We start from the raw sequence: 16030 nt of genomic DNA on the forward strand, positions 1-16030 counted from the left end.
TCTTCTCGCTGGCTCTCTCTCTCCCGCTTGCTCTGTCTCTCTGCCTTGTTCGCCTATCTTTGTCGTGCTTCCCGCTCTCTCTCTCTTTCTCTCACATACTCTTTCTCCAACCACCACCCCTCTTGATATTCAGGACTTTCTTTCAAGATGGGCTTGTCTTTGTTATCTTTTATTCTCACCTTCTCTTTTCCTTTCTCCACCTTTCTGTATCCCTGCAGGGAGCCCCAGGAGAACCTGGCATGTCCATCATAGGCCCTCGTGGGCCTCCTGTAAGTGCAGCCTTCACATTTCTAAGTGCATGAAATCTTGTGCCTGTGAATTTGACAAAATAATGATCTAATGGGCAGCGTCTCTCCTTAATCCCTACGTCAACCATACTTGTATTATCAGGTTGTTTTTCTGAATAAGGGATTTTTACTGCTCTGAAATATATACAATGAACTCAAAATACTGTAAGGAAAACCTACTGCAACTCATAGCATAGCACATTTTCAAATCGATTTGCATTTTCTAATTGTTTGATAAAATGCTCTACACAAACGCATCTGTTTATGCTAATTGAATTAAATTTTGCATTTCCATTGCAATATCTTGGTGTATATATGAACATAGCATAGCTGGTAAACGGCCCGGTCTCCTTTGTGATGCTGTCATCCAGTCCAGGTTGTGCACATTGCCTTCTGGAACTTGTAGCTTCAATTTTCCCATTGAGCCTATGGGCCTATAAGTCCCAGCAGGCAATGTACAAAACTGGGACAGGCTAAAGGTGTCTCACATGACATCGAGGCACTTAGCAGCTATGCTACGTGCATGAATACCATAAATATACATTTATAGCAGCACAAACCTTTACCTCGGTGGCCTGGGCTTACAATCCTACTTCCCACTGAGTTGCGTGGGCTGGCATAGTAGCCCTCTTACTCCTCCACTTTTACCTATAGGTTTGGAAAGAGTACACCTTGCTACTCTATCTCCCTCAAGGGCCCCTATAGTGGCTGAGCTGTGGGGGATCAAGGAGACAGAGTCAGTCCTGGAAGGAAAATTTGCCAAATGAAGTGAGAGTGTGGCCCAAATGGAGTCTCGAACGTCCATTCTGGAAAAGAAAACCACTGAGCTGGATTGTCAATTTGCTAAAGCCATGCTTGCAGTGAAGCAGTTGGGAAAACTGATGGCAGCAGTAATTGAGGGAAACGGGGCATTGGAAACCAGGCCTGAATATACTGAGAATGTCATGTCGGCTAAAAAGATGAGCGTGATTTGCTGTCCCACTAGCAGAGAAGGTGGCAATCTGATCTCCTTTGCTTCTGGTTGGCTTCTGGAGCTCCTTGATCTAGAGGTTATGAGGCATTCTATCTAGGTAAACAAGTAGTGCAGGATCAAGACACCAATCACTAGAATACTGAAACATACAGTGGTGGGGCCAATACTCCTCATTACAGTAGAAGGTGCCAGAGATAAAGAATTTTGAAAGTGGTTAATGCAAAGAGGACCCACCAATAATACAAAATTCGTATTTTTTCCAAAAATAACAACTGTGAAAGAGAAGTGAAGGAAAATATTAAATACTCTCAAGAAATCGTTCCTCACCTGGCGTGAAAGGTGGACTAATTTGACCTGCTAAAATTAAAGTATCTGGAAAAACACAGAAGATATTTTTTGCAATACTGAGAAGGCACATGAGTTTTTGGAACTGATTCCTGTTAGACCTGCAGTTGATGAAGATAAGAGTTGAAGATTCATGGTTTTTGCTGATGGTGATCCTCATTTGTCTATGTGAAGGGGAGATTTTATCGCTCTGCTTTTATTAAGCTCTCTGCTGATATTTTTAGAGCAGTCATATGGTGACCTACTTTGCTCCTGGGGACCAGGGGCATTGTTCACATTTCAGGTCATTTTTGCTCGTATCAGGCTTATAGACAGGGGAGGGGAACCATAGGTTGGACTTGGGGTGTCGGTGAGGTATTATACTCTATCTACTGAGCTTTACACTTGCATGCTGCACTTATTAGATCTTCAAAGTTATACCATTGGGGATTTTAGTGGGGATCTGCATATTGTCGGGGATGCCTCACAATGGTGGCAATTGCTCTCCACTTTGGGTTTGTTCGAAATACTTAGAGAGATATGCTATATCATGCATGTAGCGCATCCACTCACCAAACTGCTGCCCATATGTTGACTGTGTCTGCATTTTCAGGCACAGTGCACATTTAGATCTTGGTGCTCTTTTCAAGCGTTACTCATATTGTTATTGTCTTATTGATTTGTTTGATCTACAGGAGATATGTATATTTAGAAACGCAGAAGATTTGTTTGATCTACAGGAGATATGTATATTTAGAAACGCAGAAGATTTGTTTGATCTACAGGAGATATGTATATTTGGATCTGCAGGAGATATGTTTGACCTGCAGGAGACATGTATATTTGGATCTGCAGGAGATATGTTTGACCTGCAGAAGATATGTATATTTGGATCTGCAGGAGATATGTTTGACCTGCAGGAGATATGTATATTTGAATCTGCAGGAGATATATTTGATCATTGTCTTCTCAAGTTTTCAGCAATAGGGTCCAAACATATTTCCATTATGTCACCTGATTATGTCACTACTTCTTGGTAGAGGGACATGTGTGAGTCACTAGAGCCAAACAAGTGATTTGTCCTTAGGAAGCAAAGTGAAGCCAGCCAGCCACCTTGAAGTAAACCTTGTTGATATTTAGGGAGGCTGACTGGGATTCCATACCCTTCGTCCGGATAGAAGAGGTCCATGATGTCTTGTGTGATGCAATTGTTGTAGAGGTATGACCTGAATGTATTTGAAGGGAGGTGTTGGTCAAGATATGTGTACCCATCATTTGATATGGTGTCAAGGTTATTATTATTATTATTATTATTATTATTATTATTATTATTATTATTATTATATTTATTGAGCGTGGACCTAGCTTTGAGAAGCAGCAGATTGCTTTGTAGAGGTGTACACCAATACAGATACACAACGGAGAGCTTTACAGAGGTACACAACAGAACAGATGCATAACAGAGCGCTTTTCAAAGGTAAAAACAGAACAGATATGCAGCGGGGTTAGGATACAGAGTGTCAGAGAGGAGGGGCAGACGGCATCTATTGAGACAGGTGGCTTGAGGGGGTGACGGGATAGCCTAGGTGTTGAGGAAGAGAGACTCCCTGAAGAGGTGAGTCTTGAGTTCTTTTCCAAATTGTCGCTGCGGGAGGGTGAGTCTGATGCTGACGGAGAGGAGGTTCCATAGTCTGCGGCGTAGGCAGAGAGGCGTGTTTTCTGGTCCTTTTCTGTTTGCAGTGGCAGATTTACAGCTTGCACATGTCCTTGCTTCTGGTTGGTGCACTTTCATCGGAGATGCTGAGTTTCTGTGCGAGGTAGCTAGATGACTTGAGGGTGACTGCCTTGCATATGATGCAGCGAGACTTGAAGGTGATTTGTGTGTGCAGTGGGAGCCAGTAAAGGTCAATGAGGTCCGGGCTGATGTGGTCCTATCTGCGTAGATGCTTCATGAGGCATGAAGCTGTGTGTAAAACACTTGTCAGGGGCACAAAGGAGGATGACGGGAGGCCTTCAAGGAAGGCATTGCCTCCATTCAGGTAGGCTAGAACCAGTGCTTGAACAGTGGATCTAAAGCTCTCTGGAGGGAGGAAGGGCTTGACTTTCCACTGGAGGGAAAGCTGATACCAAGCTGTCTGAGTTTCTTAGCTATGTGTGCCTTGAAGGAGAGGTGTTTGACGAATAATGGTGAGTGCCCAAGCAAAATAGCAGAGACTTTATATTGCGATAAAGATACGTGATTCTCTATTCTGAGAGGGCTGTATGTTTACATGTGCAATTTCATAGGATGGGAGTAAACTCCCAGATAGTCTGTTTTGGTGCACTAAAGCCTCAGGAAGGTGGCAATACCCACCTATCCATAATTGCTAGAATGGCTCACGGTCACTTGTCATTCGAGGTACCCAAGAAGAGTAAGTACTTATTTTGCAATGTCATGGTTGGCTAATTTATTTCCAAATAGATAAACTACATTTTAAACAAGTTTGATAACTGCATGGAAGCATGGGGCTCCTGAATTGAACTGTGTATTGTCTTGAGATGCTTTGTATCTGGCCGACAAAGATCAATCATGAAGACGGAATCAAGTGTTGTGCAATCCATGTTGGGAGCATTTGCTGTAGAATTCTTTGGTCAATGATTGTGAATAACACTGAGAAATGCACTATCGCATGTGATTCCTATTCATCCTAGGGATTTACATAGTTGTGTTTCTGCTACCAGAACTGTCAAAACACTGAATGGGAGAACATTGCTACATTGTTCAGTGTCTGGTTTTATCCCGGATAGATGTTGGCACCTCTATTTTAATAGGCCTTCTCCGATCTAGTTTGGCTACATTAAAAGTTGCTTTTCATGCTACAGCTTGCCTAATTTAGGTCCCCAAGAAGTATGATCATGTGACCCCAATTTTAAAGACTCTTCATTAGCTACCATTTCATGCTAGAATTGGTTTTAAACTAGTATGCATTACATATAAAACTGTTCACTTTCAGAGCCCTTCTTACTTGGCTGATCAATTGAAGATCTCTGGGGTCTCTAGATGTCTTTCCAGCCATGATGAATTTTTATTAGAAGTTCCTCAATTTAAATGTGTACTTTCTATAAAAAAGATAATTCACAGGTGCCGCCGTTTTTTGTTGGAATGCTTTGCCAGCTAAGTTATTTATGATTGCAGAGTATTTGAAATTCAAGGCGGCTTGAAAATATGGTTACGGAATTCTGTGTATTAATTGCTTCGCTTTACTAGTTGAGGTCTTATTATTATTTTGTGTTTCTGCTGAATTTATTGTTGTGTTGTGTTATCCTGTGTGTTTTTTATTCTTTTATTATTATACGTGTATAGTTTTACACAGAGCCCTCGTGCGTTTGTTCACTATCACGTGCTATAAATAACATTTTTAAATAAAAAGAAACTGATTATTGAAAAAAATCTATATTTTTCATGGGCTTTCCATAGAGTGCAAACAATGCACTTCTTAACCCATGAGATCTGAAACATGTTGTTACATTATTTTGGGATATATTTGGCACTCAAATAGGACGGAGGCTGAAGTAGTGCCTGCCATAACATTATGGAAATTAGATCAGCCAAACTTAAGATATTCACTTGTACGGTCCAAAAAATAAAAAGATTGGTATTTCTGGACACGTGCAGTAGTCCGGAGCACAGTGAGGAGAAATACTGGTCGCAAAATGCACAGAAATATCTGCAGCCCCCAAAAGATATGAACTACTTAATTATGAGCAGCAGGGTTGGAGTGACTAAACAAAATGCATACATTGATCTGTCACATCAAACATCAGTAGGTACACCATCCGTCCATACTGACGGGCGGTGAACCACATGCAACAAATTATACAAACTAGTCTGTGAAATATACAAGAACATGTACATGCCCCGCACACACACACACATAGACACACTTTCACACTTTCTGAGGCCAAAAACATGTAGCTATATTTTTTGTATATGTACAGTTGAGGAGGGGGTCAAAAAGGAATATAAATATTCCACAAAACATACAAAAACCTCTGCAGCCCCCAAACCAGACACACACACACCAGCGCAATCACACATAATAATCTAACTGGTCATGTACAATAGGGTCGGAGGGACACAATAAAATGAGAAATATACTGTGAAATTAAATATATTATGCAAAATGCAGAGGATGACCTGCCACGCCAAGAATGCAGTAGGGGCACCTGACATTTGGAGTACAGTCAGATGGACAAAACCAAATAAAAAATATGTAGCAAAATGAAAAGGTAGCTCATCCAGCACCACAATACACACCCACAAACACCCACCTAAACATGTGCACTATTATTAGAGGTAAAAACCGAAACAATAATCAGTTAAAGCAAACATATTCTGAAAGGTAAACACATGCAGTCCCTAATACACATACAGACACACGCATACACATTCTAAGGCCAATAATGTGTATCAATATTTCCCTACATGCACTGTAGGAGTGGGAAATGAAAAGGAATGACAAATATACCACAAAACACACATACACATCGGCAGCCCTCAACATAGACACACACACTCATGTGCACACACAGACAGCCCATATCAATCATGCACAGTAGGGTTGGAGGGACAAAACAACATGAAAAATATACCATAAAATTAAAACACATTACAGAAACCGTACAAGCTGCCACGCAAAGCTTGCAAAAAGGACACTGTACATTCAAAGTAGAGTCAGAGGTATAATAAAAAATGAAAATAATACTCCAAAATTAAAACTATTCAGCCTAACACACAAAATCATGTGCAGCCCTAACCCACCCAAAAGTGCAGCCGTGTTAATGCATACTACGGTGGACATGATACAATAAAGCAAAAAACTGTCTGTGAAATAAAAACGACTCCACAAAATATAGAGAAACGTCTACACCCCCATACACACACACATGTTTCACCGAAAAAAGCATACATGTGTCTCTGTACAGCCAAAAGGGAAGGAAAAATATACTGTAAAACACCCAAAAACATGCACAATCCTCAACACAAACACCCCATATCAGTCATGCACAGTAGGGTTGAAGGGTCAAAAGGGAAAAATAGAAATTCAAAATATACAGCTAAATTAAAAATATTCTTTAAAATGCACAAACACATTCAGAGCCCCAATAGACATGCAAACTGTCCGCTTCGACCCCACCTAGGAAGTCATGCTTGTTAGGATGAGAGAAACAAGATAAAATTCACAATATTCTGCCAAACACATAAAAAAAATCCACAGCCTCCAATATACACACTCACACTTCTCAAAGCCAAACTAAGTATGGATATTTCTTTATGTAAGGCAGTTTTTATACCAACTTCTTTTGAAGGCACTTCAACCACTAACCCTAATGGGTGGCTAACACAACTGACTAAAATAGACAGAAGGTAGCATGGCTTAACACTCAGGTATGGATAACAGGCTGACCTGGCACAAAGGTACCATTAGTCCATAAAAATAGCTCTAGAAAGTACACCACACTGATTACCTAAAAAATACACACTGTATTTAGGTCACACATTCAGCTCTATCAGGTCAAAATAAGAACTTGAGGAATAATACACAGTATTAAAAATAAACCTAGTATATTTAAAAAAAAAACAATGCCAGTAAAGGACTCTCCTAACCCCACTGTCTCTATGTGGGCACACAACCAGAGATAGGCACCCAGCATAAAATAACAAGGGGTGGGAGACTAAGTGAACCAGAAAACCTAGCAAGGATGTTAGCCCCCAATGGGCCTGCACAATTAAGTACAGTGTCCTAAAGAAACCACCCAACTTTGGAAAGCCATGGACCTGGTGGTCAGCACCTAACACATAACAGGGTTCTGAATTACCAGGATCTGGGAGCTATTTAGCACCTGGTTATACCCAAGGGGAGCCTGGTTAGCTTGAAATCAACAACTTCCAGAATCTTCTTTTGGCTCCTGTGGAAAGTGGTGCCATACAACCCTAGCTATGTGATATTAACTGTGTATATTTGAGAATGTATATCGAGGAGAATAAAGAACTCACCTAAGGGACATTTAGAGCATATTGAATAACATAAAATTGACAAAACATTAGAGTTTGCATCTTGCGCAAAGTTAGATTTGCTGAGCACTATGCATTAGCTCCTGGTTCCATACAGGCCGCTCCTGCCTAACTGATTATACCTAATACCCAGGAGCTGCTTTTTGCTCCGGGTGAACAAATCCCAATTTCGACTCTTGCATAATTGGAATTATAACTGGTTATTTATAATGCACTTAATACCCAGAGGTTTCTCAGTGCGGACCCAGGGATTGAACCTGTGTTGCTCCACATCGTATTGCTTCTAAAGCGAGCGCGTTCTATTGGTAGACGATGGGAGAAAAAGGGCAACAAACACTTTTACCAGTGAGGAAAAATATGCCAAGACTCCCTACGGTCTGCAACAATACTACACTTTAATTTTGACCCCCAAGGGCCTTATATTAAAAATATTGCAAATGCACATATGATGAGGAAACAAAGCCCTGGGGTGCAGGGAACAGTTTCAAACCAAGGTCAAACCGTTTGAAGAATTATTAGACCATTTTAGAAACAGTTACCATAATCAAACATTTCAGGGGGCCATATTTACAGAGTTCCCAAGATTAGTCTCAATCTTAAAAATACAGTCCCATTGGAAAAGTGCACAGCATGACATCAAAAATGAATGGAAATGCAAAGGCAAGTGCCAATATTATAATACTTGGTCTAGAGCTCACTGAAACAGTGGGGAATCCAGGATAAATATCCAGGGAAAGGTAAGTACCCAAGAGTCAATTTTACAACGCCCCAGAGCAAAGGTTCTTTAGGAAATAATGAGAGAGGAATCAATGTGCCACCGGCTTTAGTGGCTGTAAATCAGATCTACCGCACAGGTTCAAATTCTGTGGTGAGCAGGGATGGCCAGAAGAGACCCAAAAGAAGTGTTCCTGAGGTCAAAGGATGGACCAAGAGCTCCAAAGCAAATTGCAGAAGAGCAGGAGAACGCTTAAATAATCACTACCCTTGAGCAGACGGACCCATAGGGGTATCATGAATATTTTCCCATCCAAAAACCCAAAGATAGGTAATCATGTCAGCAGTTTCACAAAAATGGCTCCAGTAGCACGACACAATCAAGTAAGTACAGAGCTCCTTTCTACGTGTGTGATTTCCAGGATTCGGTTCCCAGGGAGCCAACAATGATCCCAATGATACAGGAAAGGAACAAAGGCTCTTCCTACAATGTTGACCTTCACATCAGGAGTGCAAAACTCTGCAAGCAAGGCTCCAGGGAAGTCGTAGAAACCTGCAAAAACGGCACCCCAGCATATTAGTAGACAAAAGATTCAAGCAACACATTAGCAAACAATTCCAGGGTAGGGACACTGGCTAGAGGCACCCTGGGACACTGTAAGCTAATGAACTGTTGGGATGTTGAGGACTCAAGCCCCTTCTGGCGCCAACAGCAGTCCACAGTTCCTGGCAGGAAACATCATAATGCAATGGTAAATGGTCCAGAAAACAGTTCCCATGTGGAGGGCATGACTCGGCAAATATGGGAACGTCTTCAGAAAGCCCAGACTAGACTTCTAGAGGCAACAACCCAAAAATGGGATATGCCCAACCCATTTACATGTTTTGACAAGTGAGGGCTTTAAAAATGGCAAAAACAGAGGGAATCAGCAGGAAAATTCCTTCTGCAATTCAGCATCTGCCATCTTCAAATTGCTCAAACGAAGCACCAAGAGAGGGAAGCTGGGTGAGGACAAAGTCTAAATACCATTGCACAAAGGAAGGCACTGGCCAAAGGCCAACCAGCCAACAACTAAAGCGGGCTGTGGGAAAAGGGCCAGATGACAAACCATTCTGGGTGGTCATTGGAACTGCCATTTAGCCAAAACAACCCATGCAGTAAATGAGATGGAGAGGCCAGAGACCTATACTGGCCTAAACTAGTTATCACTAATATAGAGGCAACCATTGGTGGTTCACATAGAGCCCACAGGGTCAAAATGGCCATTTTGCATTTTCCTTGTGTTCAAGATGAACAAAGAAAGCCGTGAGACACAAAATGGCAGAGAGCAGGATTTTAAAAAAAAGTTTACACCATATTGGCTTCCAAAAAAGTACATTGGGCTACCAATGCAGTAATGCGGCTTTCACTGCAGGAAAAGTCATCACTAAAGTTTCCTCCCCCAAACTACACCCTGGAACCTGTGTAAGGCAATATAATGGGTGCTTTGAAACTCAATTCTTGCTGAATAAGTGACTTACAAATGCCCAATAAATAAACAAATTAAATAAACCTATGGCAAAAATTTAGAGTCTGAGAGGCAACCTGGGATAGGGCGCCTTAGGGTGACCCAATACCATATACCTTAAATAAGGTAAAAAGAGACATATTGCCAGGGGAACTTCAGGAGACGTCCCTCTGGCCACCAAAAACAAACCAGGCATCGAAAATCCATGAGGAAATTGACAAAAAGTTGGGAGAACCTAAATAATGATCCTAGAATCCCCAAAAATAGAAATTCTGACTTAACATGTAGGTCAAAACACACATCCACTGCCACTAACGCACAGACACTTAATCAGTCATGTTCAATGGGATAGAAGGAACAACATGAAAAGAAAACGTGAGAAAAAATACCGTGAAATGAAATATCCCACAAAATTCACAAGATGATCTGCCACACCCAACACGCAGTGGGGCATCCATAAAAGCTCAGTAGAGTCTGAAGGAAAAACTAAATAAAAATCTTGGTGTGAGATGAAACATAGTCTGCAAAATGCACAGGATGGTCTGCTGCTCCTACTATGCAGGAGAGCTGAACGTACATGTGCAGTGGTGTTGGGGCAGCAAAAAAGAAAAAATATACAGCAAAAGTGAAAACATCTGCAAAACTCACAAGATGATAGTCCGCACCAGTAAAGTCAACGGGATAAAGTGGATTGAAAAACATACTATGAAAAGAAAAATGTTCCACAAAAGGCCCACTGAATAAATTCTTGGGCTGACCTATATGCACAGTAGGGTCTGAAAAAATGGAACATGATATATACAATGGAAAGAAATATTTAGCAGGAAATGCAGAAGACGATTCACTGAACCTAACACAAATCTGTATACAAATCTTCCAATATTCCCTTATTAAAGAGTATGTTAATGTTAAAGGATATTTGTACCGCACACTGTCACCCCCGGAGTGGTGCCCCGGCACCCTGGTGGATCTGAAAAGGAGGGTGTGAAACAGAGCGTGGGTGGCAGGGGTTAGTAGGGTACAGTGGGAATGGGAAAGTGAGAGCTGTGGTGTCCTGTTGGCAGCTTCAGTTCGGTTTTCACGTTCACTGAGTTTAGGTGCGATTTTCGGGTCAGTGCGATTCCCTTGTGCTGTTGTGCAGGGTTATGTGTTGTTTGTATATTGTTGCAGTGTGATGAAGTACACACTCTGCAGAGGTGTAGTTATGTGAATTTCTGTAGGAGAGGTGTATGTGAAAAATTGAGGTTTTAGAGTTGGGTTAGCAGGGTTTTTTGATAAGTGGGAAAAGACTCATGTTAAGAGAAGTCAAGGCTATTAACCATACAAATATAAAGTCTCTAAACATTGGCAATATGAAGGCTTTACATATTGTTAAATACTAAACACAATATAATGTAAAGCCAACATTAACATGAGGCATAATATTGTTGAACCATATCTCACCTTCACAAATGACATCAGCACATAGGTATATCTTTGCAATCAACACCCAAAACATGCATCAGAAACAGGCAATACTTGATGACACAGCAGGTTAGCATCTAAATAAATAGAAATAGTATACACCTTATATTAAATAAAATAAAACAAAGACCTTATATTGAATATTGTCAACATATACCTCCAGAACTACTAAAGTCGCTAGCATGTTCTCTTACTGGCATCTTCATAGAGCACTTCTCACCAAACAATACTAACAGTAACGTGCCAAGTGCACATCAACGCATGCGCACAAGCATTAGTGGTAGCTGTATTCAATCACTCAACCTAATGTGGATTAGATCCCCCTGACAGCCTGGAAATCTCGAAGGTCTATTGCGCATGTCAGTATTACTGTTAATGGCTGCTGTACTCAGAAGTAGAGAGATACGAGTGCAGTGCACGAGTGCTACCAGCAGACACTCTGCAGACACTGCAACTGTTCACTCCACAATCGGATATGCTGAGCACTGAAAGGTCAAAGGAACTCTTAGCAACAGGAAGGCTCGGTGTTAAACAAGGCACCCGCAGCCCTCATAACCTTTATTATGACAGTAGCAAAGTCGAGAAACCTTCTACTGAAAGGAACATGTATGGGTGTCCTTGTCTTTTTGGTTGCTAATTGGCAACGTTGTTTGGGGATCAGGTTACTGCCCTCTTTCTGATTTCCTCCTTTGATTGCCTCGTGAAGAGGGCCATCCTTGTCCTGGAGGGGGGGACTACTAGCAGGCCGAGGTTAAGTGAGACCCAAGGCGCCTGGACACTCTGCAACATCTGGTTCCCCAATTATCTGTCAAGGGTTGTGTAATGGACATTGCTAATGAGAAACAGCTCTGTCCCGCCCAGAGGCACACTTCCCTCCACTCCAGAGGTTGATCAATGACAGAAAGTGATAATTGTTTCACCCTAGCTTTTTTAAATGATGTCACAACATTAGCATGGCATGTAACGTATAGGGGGGTGAGGCACCTTAGAATATCAATAAGTGTGTCATTGGTGACTCAATGCAGATCACATGTTTGCTGTGGAAGGAGAGCAGCTAGAAGGAAGGAAGTCTGGGAAAGTGCCTCGGAAATGGGTGTAATCTAGGAACAGCCGTTGTGTATGTGTGGATAAGTGCACAGCCTCTCCCACATCTGCGCAAACCTGTTTACTTTATGATATGATATGATATGGCATTTTTAACGCGCCTATACACACGTGTTTAGCCAGACAAATAACCAACAGGGTAAGAATCATCCATTAACATCACAAAACATTACACAATGAGAAAGACTAGCATGTGTGGCCTTCAGCCAAATGACATGTTTAAGAGTTAACCCCTCGCACAATATTCCCCTTTAACATATGCATTAAGAGGTCCATGAAACCTAAGATTTGATATTAACCCCTTAAGTGCCAGGGACGAGTATGCTCGTCCTTTTTTTGCATAGACTTCTAAAACTGCATGGCAGTGTGCTCGAAACACGTCCACCCTGCACATTTGCAAACCAGTTTTTAACAACTCAAACTCTACAGCAAAGGCGTCGCTCGGGGGTTGGATTGAGGGTGCTACAGCCCCTGATCTTTTGGTTGTCTCCAGCACCGCCTGTCCACCGCACAACTCACAGATACACCTAAAACTATGAGACTCCAACCCTCACATCGGCAGGCTGGATAAACCATTGGATTGGATTTGCCCCACATGGGTGAATGTGATGCCCTCAATGCCAGAGGCTACCACGCGCGCTATTCACCTCATGGCACGCCTTAGCTCAATATCGCAGCATAGACTACCTTGCAGTACCAGTGTGGCACATCTCTCCAATATCACTGTATTTCTGCCAGTCATAACAAATAAGCAATGTACAACCGAGATGGCATTCATCCCCACACCTGACTCTGGTCTGTCTGATACGTGAGTCTTGCAGCTACTGCACTTTTGCTTATGGACACAGTGCTGCAAAGTCGCTCGAAAGATAGCTGGGTGCTATACCAGGCACCATATTTTCAAATATTACTTGGATCACTCTCTAATCTCGAGTAATAGTGGTACATCCACTTCAAGTGGTTCTTTTACACTGTTAAATGCCTTCCCATTTCCCAATGTTAATTTTCTCGAGGAAGGTGAATGCCCTCTATTACGTGCACTACTCGCATTCCTTCCCTTCGGCCGCACCTATTAGAATGCGCCATTTTGTAGACTTGCTCATATGACCTCTAGACTCTACTTGCTTTATCCTCCCGAGCATGTGGCAGCTCAATCCGAAAACAAGGCCCCAGAGCACAGCTCCCAAGTGTTACTGAATGTATGGCACAGCTTCCTTACTTCTGCTGGTAACGACTCTCTGTGCTCACCAACATTTGGCGTCGTCCATTTTTCTTATTTCTTAGCCCTTTCAAGTCATCGTTTTTAAAAATGAATTAATCGCCCTTCCATCAGGGACTGTTTAGGTGGGTGTATGTGTTCCAAATGCAAATATTGTCCTTCTATATATCATGTCTTAGCTGCTTCTTTTGAAGCCACTCTTTCAATTTTATTTCACGATGCCTGTGAAATGAAATATCCCACAAGAGGCTTTATAACGACAGTTTGCCGGAAGGGGGATATTTTTTTCTAGAATTTATTTCGGACAGCCTGAAGGTAATGCATCTGCCCTCAGAAAGATGACTCTTTTACACCTTCAGTTATGCAGAGGGGAAAAGATTCTGAACTTGTGCTGTCTTCCGTGGGTGTTGCTGCAGCGTTCTTGTCGTTTCATCACCACAAGCACCGCTTCCACTAGAAATGCCACCTCACTATTGACAGACAATGAGGATTCTGATTTAGATGGAGTAAAACTCCAGATTGCAGGAGTGCAGAGCTCAGCCTGGAGCGCTTGGCTCCTCGAGCATCATCCGCTGTTTCCCTCTAGGATGCTTGCCTGCATAATGCGGTCTTTCTTCGGCCCTGGGAGCGGCATCTGTAGCCTCTAGTCGTGGCCCTGCATGGGCTGTGTGGGCAGCATCAGGAGTCTTCTGTGGTCCCTGCTATGCCTGGCATCTTATGTTATTTTTCTGGCTCTGCCCCTGATGCTCTGCATTTTGCCTGCTGCCATACTGCCACATACATCAAACATGGGCTCTTGCATACCTAGGGGCTGTTGCTTCTGAGCACCATCCAGTGACAGTGCTGCTGAGAGCCAACCTTCATTTCCAGCAGAACATCCACAGAAGAGGAGGGAGTTCTACATGGGGCATAGTGCCGAAATGTTCATCTATAGAGCGGAGGCGTCTTTGCTGGTAACATTCGCTGTGTGTTGATGGTGATTCATCCACGGTCTGGCTGTCCTCTGTGAGGAGAGGGGTCCATGCATCAGGAAGCAAGTGAACAATGGGACTGTCATGGCACATCAAGTGGCCTAGGCTGAGTCTGGTGTCTGGGCTCTGTAAAGCGGGGTGCTTTGTGGGCCGCATCCAAGCCTACAGTGGACAGGCAATATCCCCAACTCTCTTTTCTTTCGACACTTACTACCGTGGCCGACATTGGTCCTCATAGAGAGAGGACTTATCTCTTTCATGTGGCTATTTTCTTTCCACTGAACACTTTCTTCATAAGCAATGACTATCAATCTATCAATGACTAGCACAGAAAAAGCTCCCGGAACAGCTTGGAAGACATTGTTGGTACCGGGAAAGTAACAACAAATATTTGCCTATACACCACTCCACACCATTAGTCAGCTTACTGACCTGATAGCCCTCTATCACCTACTTAACACACCCTCCAACATCCAATCCTATGGCTATCATACAAAGTGGTCTGTCATCATACAATGTGGTGAACCTCTTTGCAATTTGGATCAGCACATCAACTAAAAGTCAAACATTTATTTCTTCTAGGCAGCTAAAGGCTTCAAAAAGTAAACTGGCGGCCGTACCACAACATTAGAGAGAAGCGACCTACTCTGTAGGTGTCTTATTTTAGAATGCTGGAGATTGACACCTTAGATTACCAGTGCACATCAACATTCAATACTATATTAGGTTTTCAGTGCAGAACGGCTGGTCACTGCTGCCCCTTCAGTAAGAAGAGAACTGCAGCTATACTGACTTCTTTATGTCTATTGTCTCAGATAATATTCATTGTGATCACCCCAACCAGCAATTCCTCATAATCCACAAACATACACATTATCCCAATTCCACTTCACACCACCTTATGACCTATGAGATACACTTATCTGCAAACCTTCATCTACTCCATTAAAATTGATATTTCACTTTTGAATTAAATGGGCGTGTTAGAAAATGCTGAGTGAACCTGAATCAACTGGGGTCAGACATCAGATGTTCTGACATTCCCAGCTTGGAGCCTCACGTCAGCTGATTTTCCTAAAATAAATACACCTTATCTTTCTTGTAACCATCCTTATTGAATTGAAGTGACATTTGAAACCTTCTCTCTTACCTTTTACTGTAGTCATCACTAATGGGGCTATCACTTGTGGACGTAAACACATTAGGGGTTATTTTGGATCGACCTGTAAATGGCACGCAAATTGCCACTCTTACACCTACCCCTGCGTGTAAATAGTCCTCGACGTGCAATCTCGATTGTTTTTGAGAATGGGTATTTTCCACAGGGAAACCTGTGCAGGCCCTGGTTGCCAGGCAGTCTCACATCCAAATGCACAAGCAATTGTAAATGCTACCCTCTATGTCTGTGCAT

The 16030-nt window shown here is 42.3% G+C and overlaps 1 protein-coding gene across 4 annotated transcripts in view; it reads left to right on the forward strand.

Annotated features, from left to right (window-relative positions):
- The first annotated feature begins 217 nt into the window (after nucleotides 1-217).
- The window catches only part of LOC138472494 (collagen alpha-1(XIII) chain-like), a 393813-nt gene continuing 378000 nt past the window's right edge, over nucleotides 218-16030 (forward strand). For all 4 annotated transcript variants that reach the window (XM_069610705.1, XM_069610706.1, XM_069610707.1 and 1 more), the window contains exon 1: nucleotides 218-269. In XM_069610705.1, the coding sequence (XP_069466806.1) occupies nucleotides 240-269 (30 nt within the window). In that variant the 5' untranslated portion in view covers nucleotides 218-239. The remainder of the gene's footprint in view (nucleotides 270-16030) is intronic.

Source organism: Ambystoma mexicanum, chromosome 8 (genome assembly GCF_040938575.1).
Source record: "Ambystoma mexicanum isolate Mex_15411 chromosome 8, UKY_AmexF1_1, whole genome shotgun sequence".
Lineage (NCBI taxonomy): Eukaryota > Metazoa > Chordata > Amphibia > Caudata > Ambystomatidae > Ambystoma > Ambystoma mexicanum.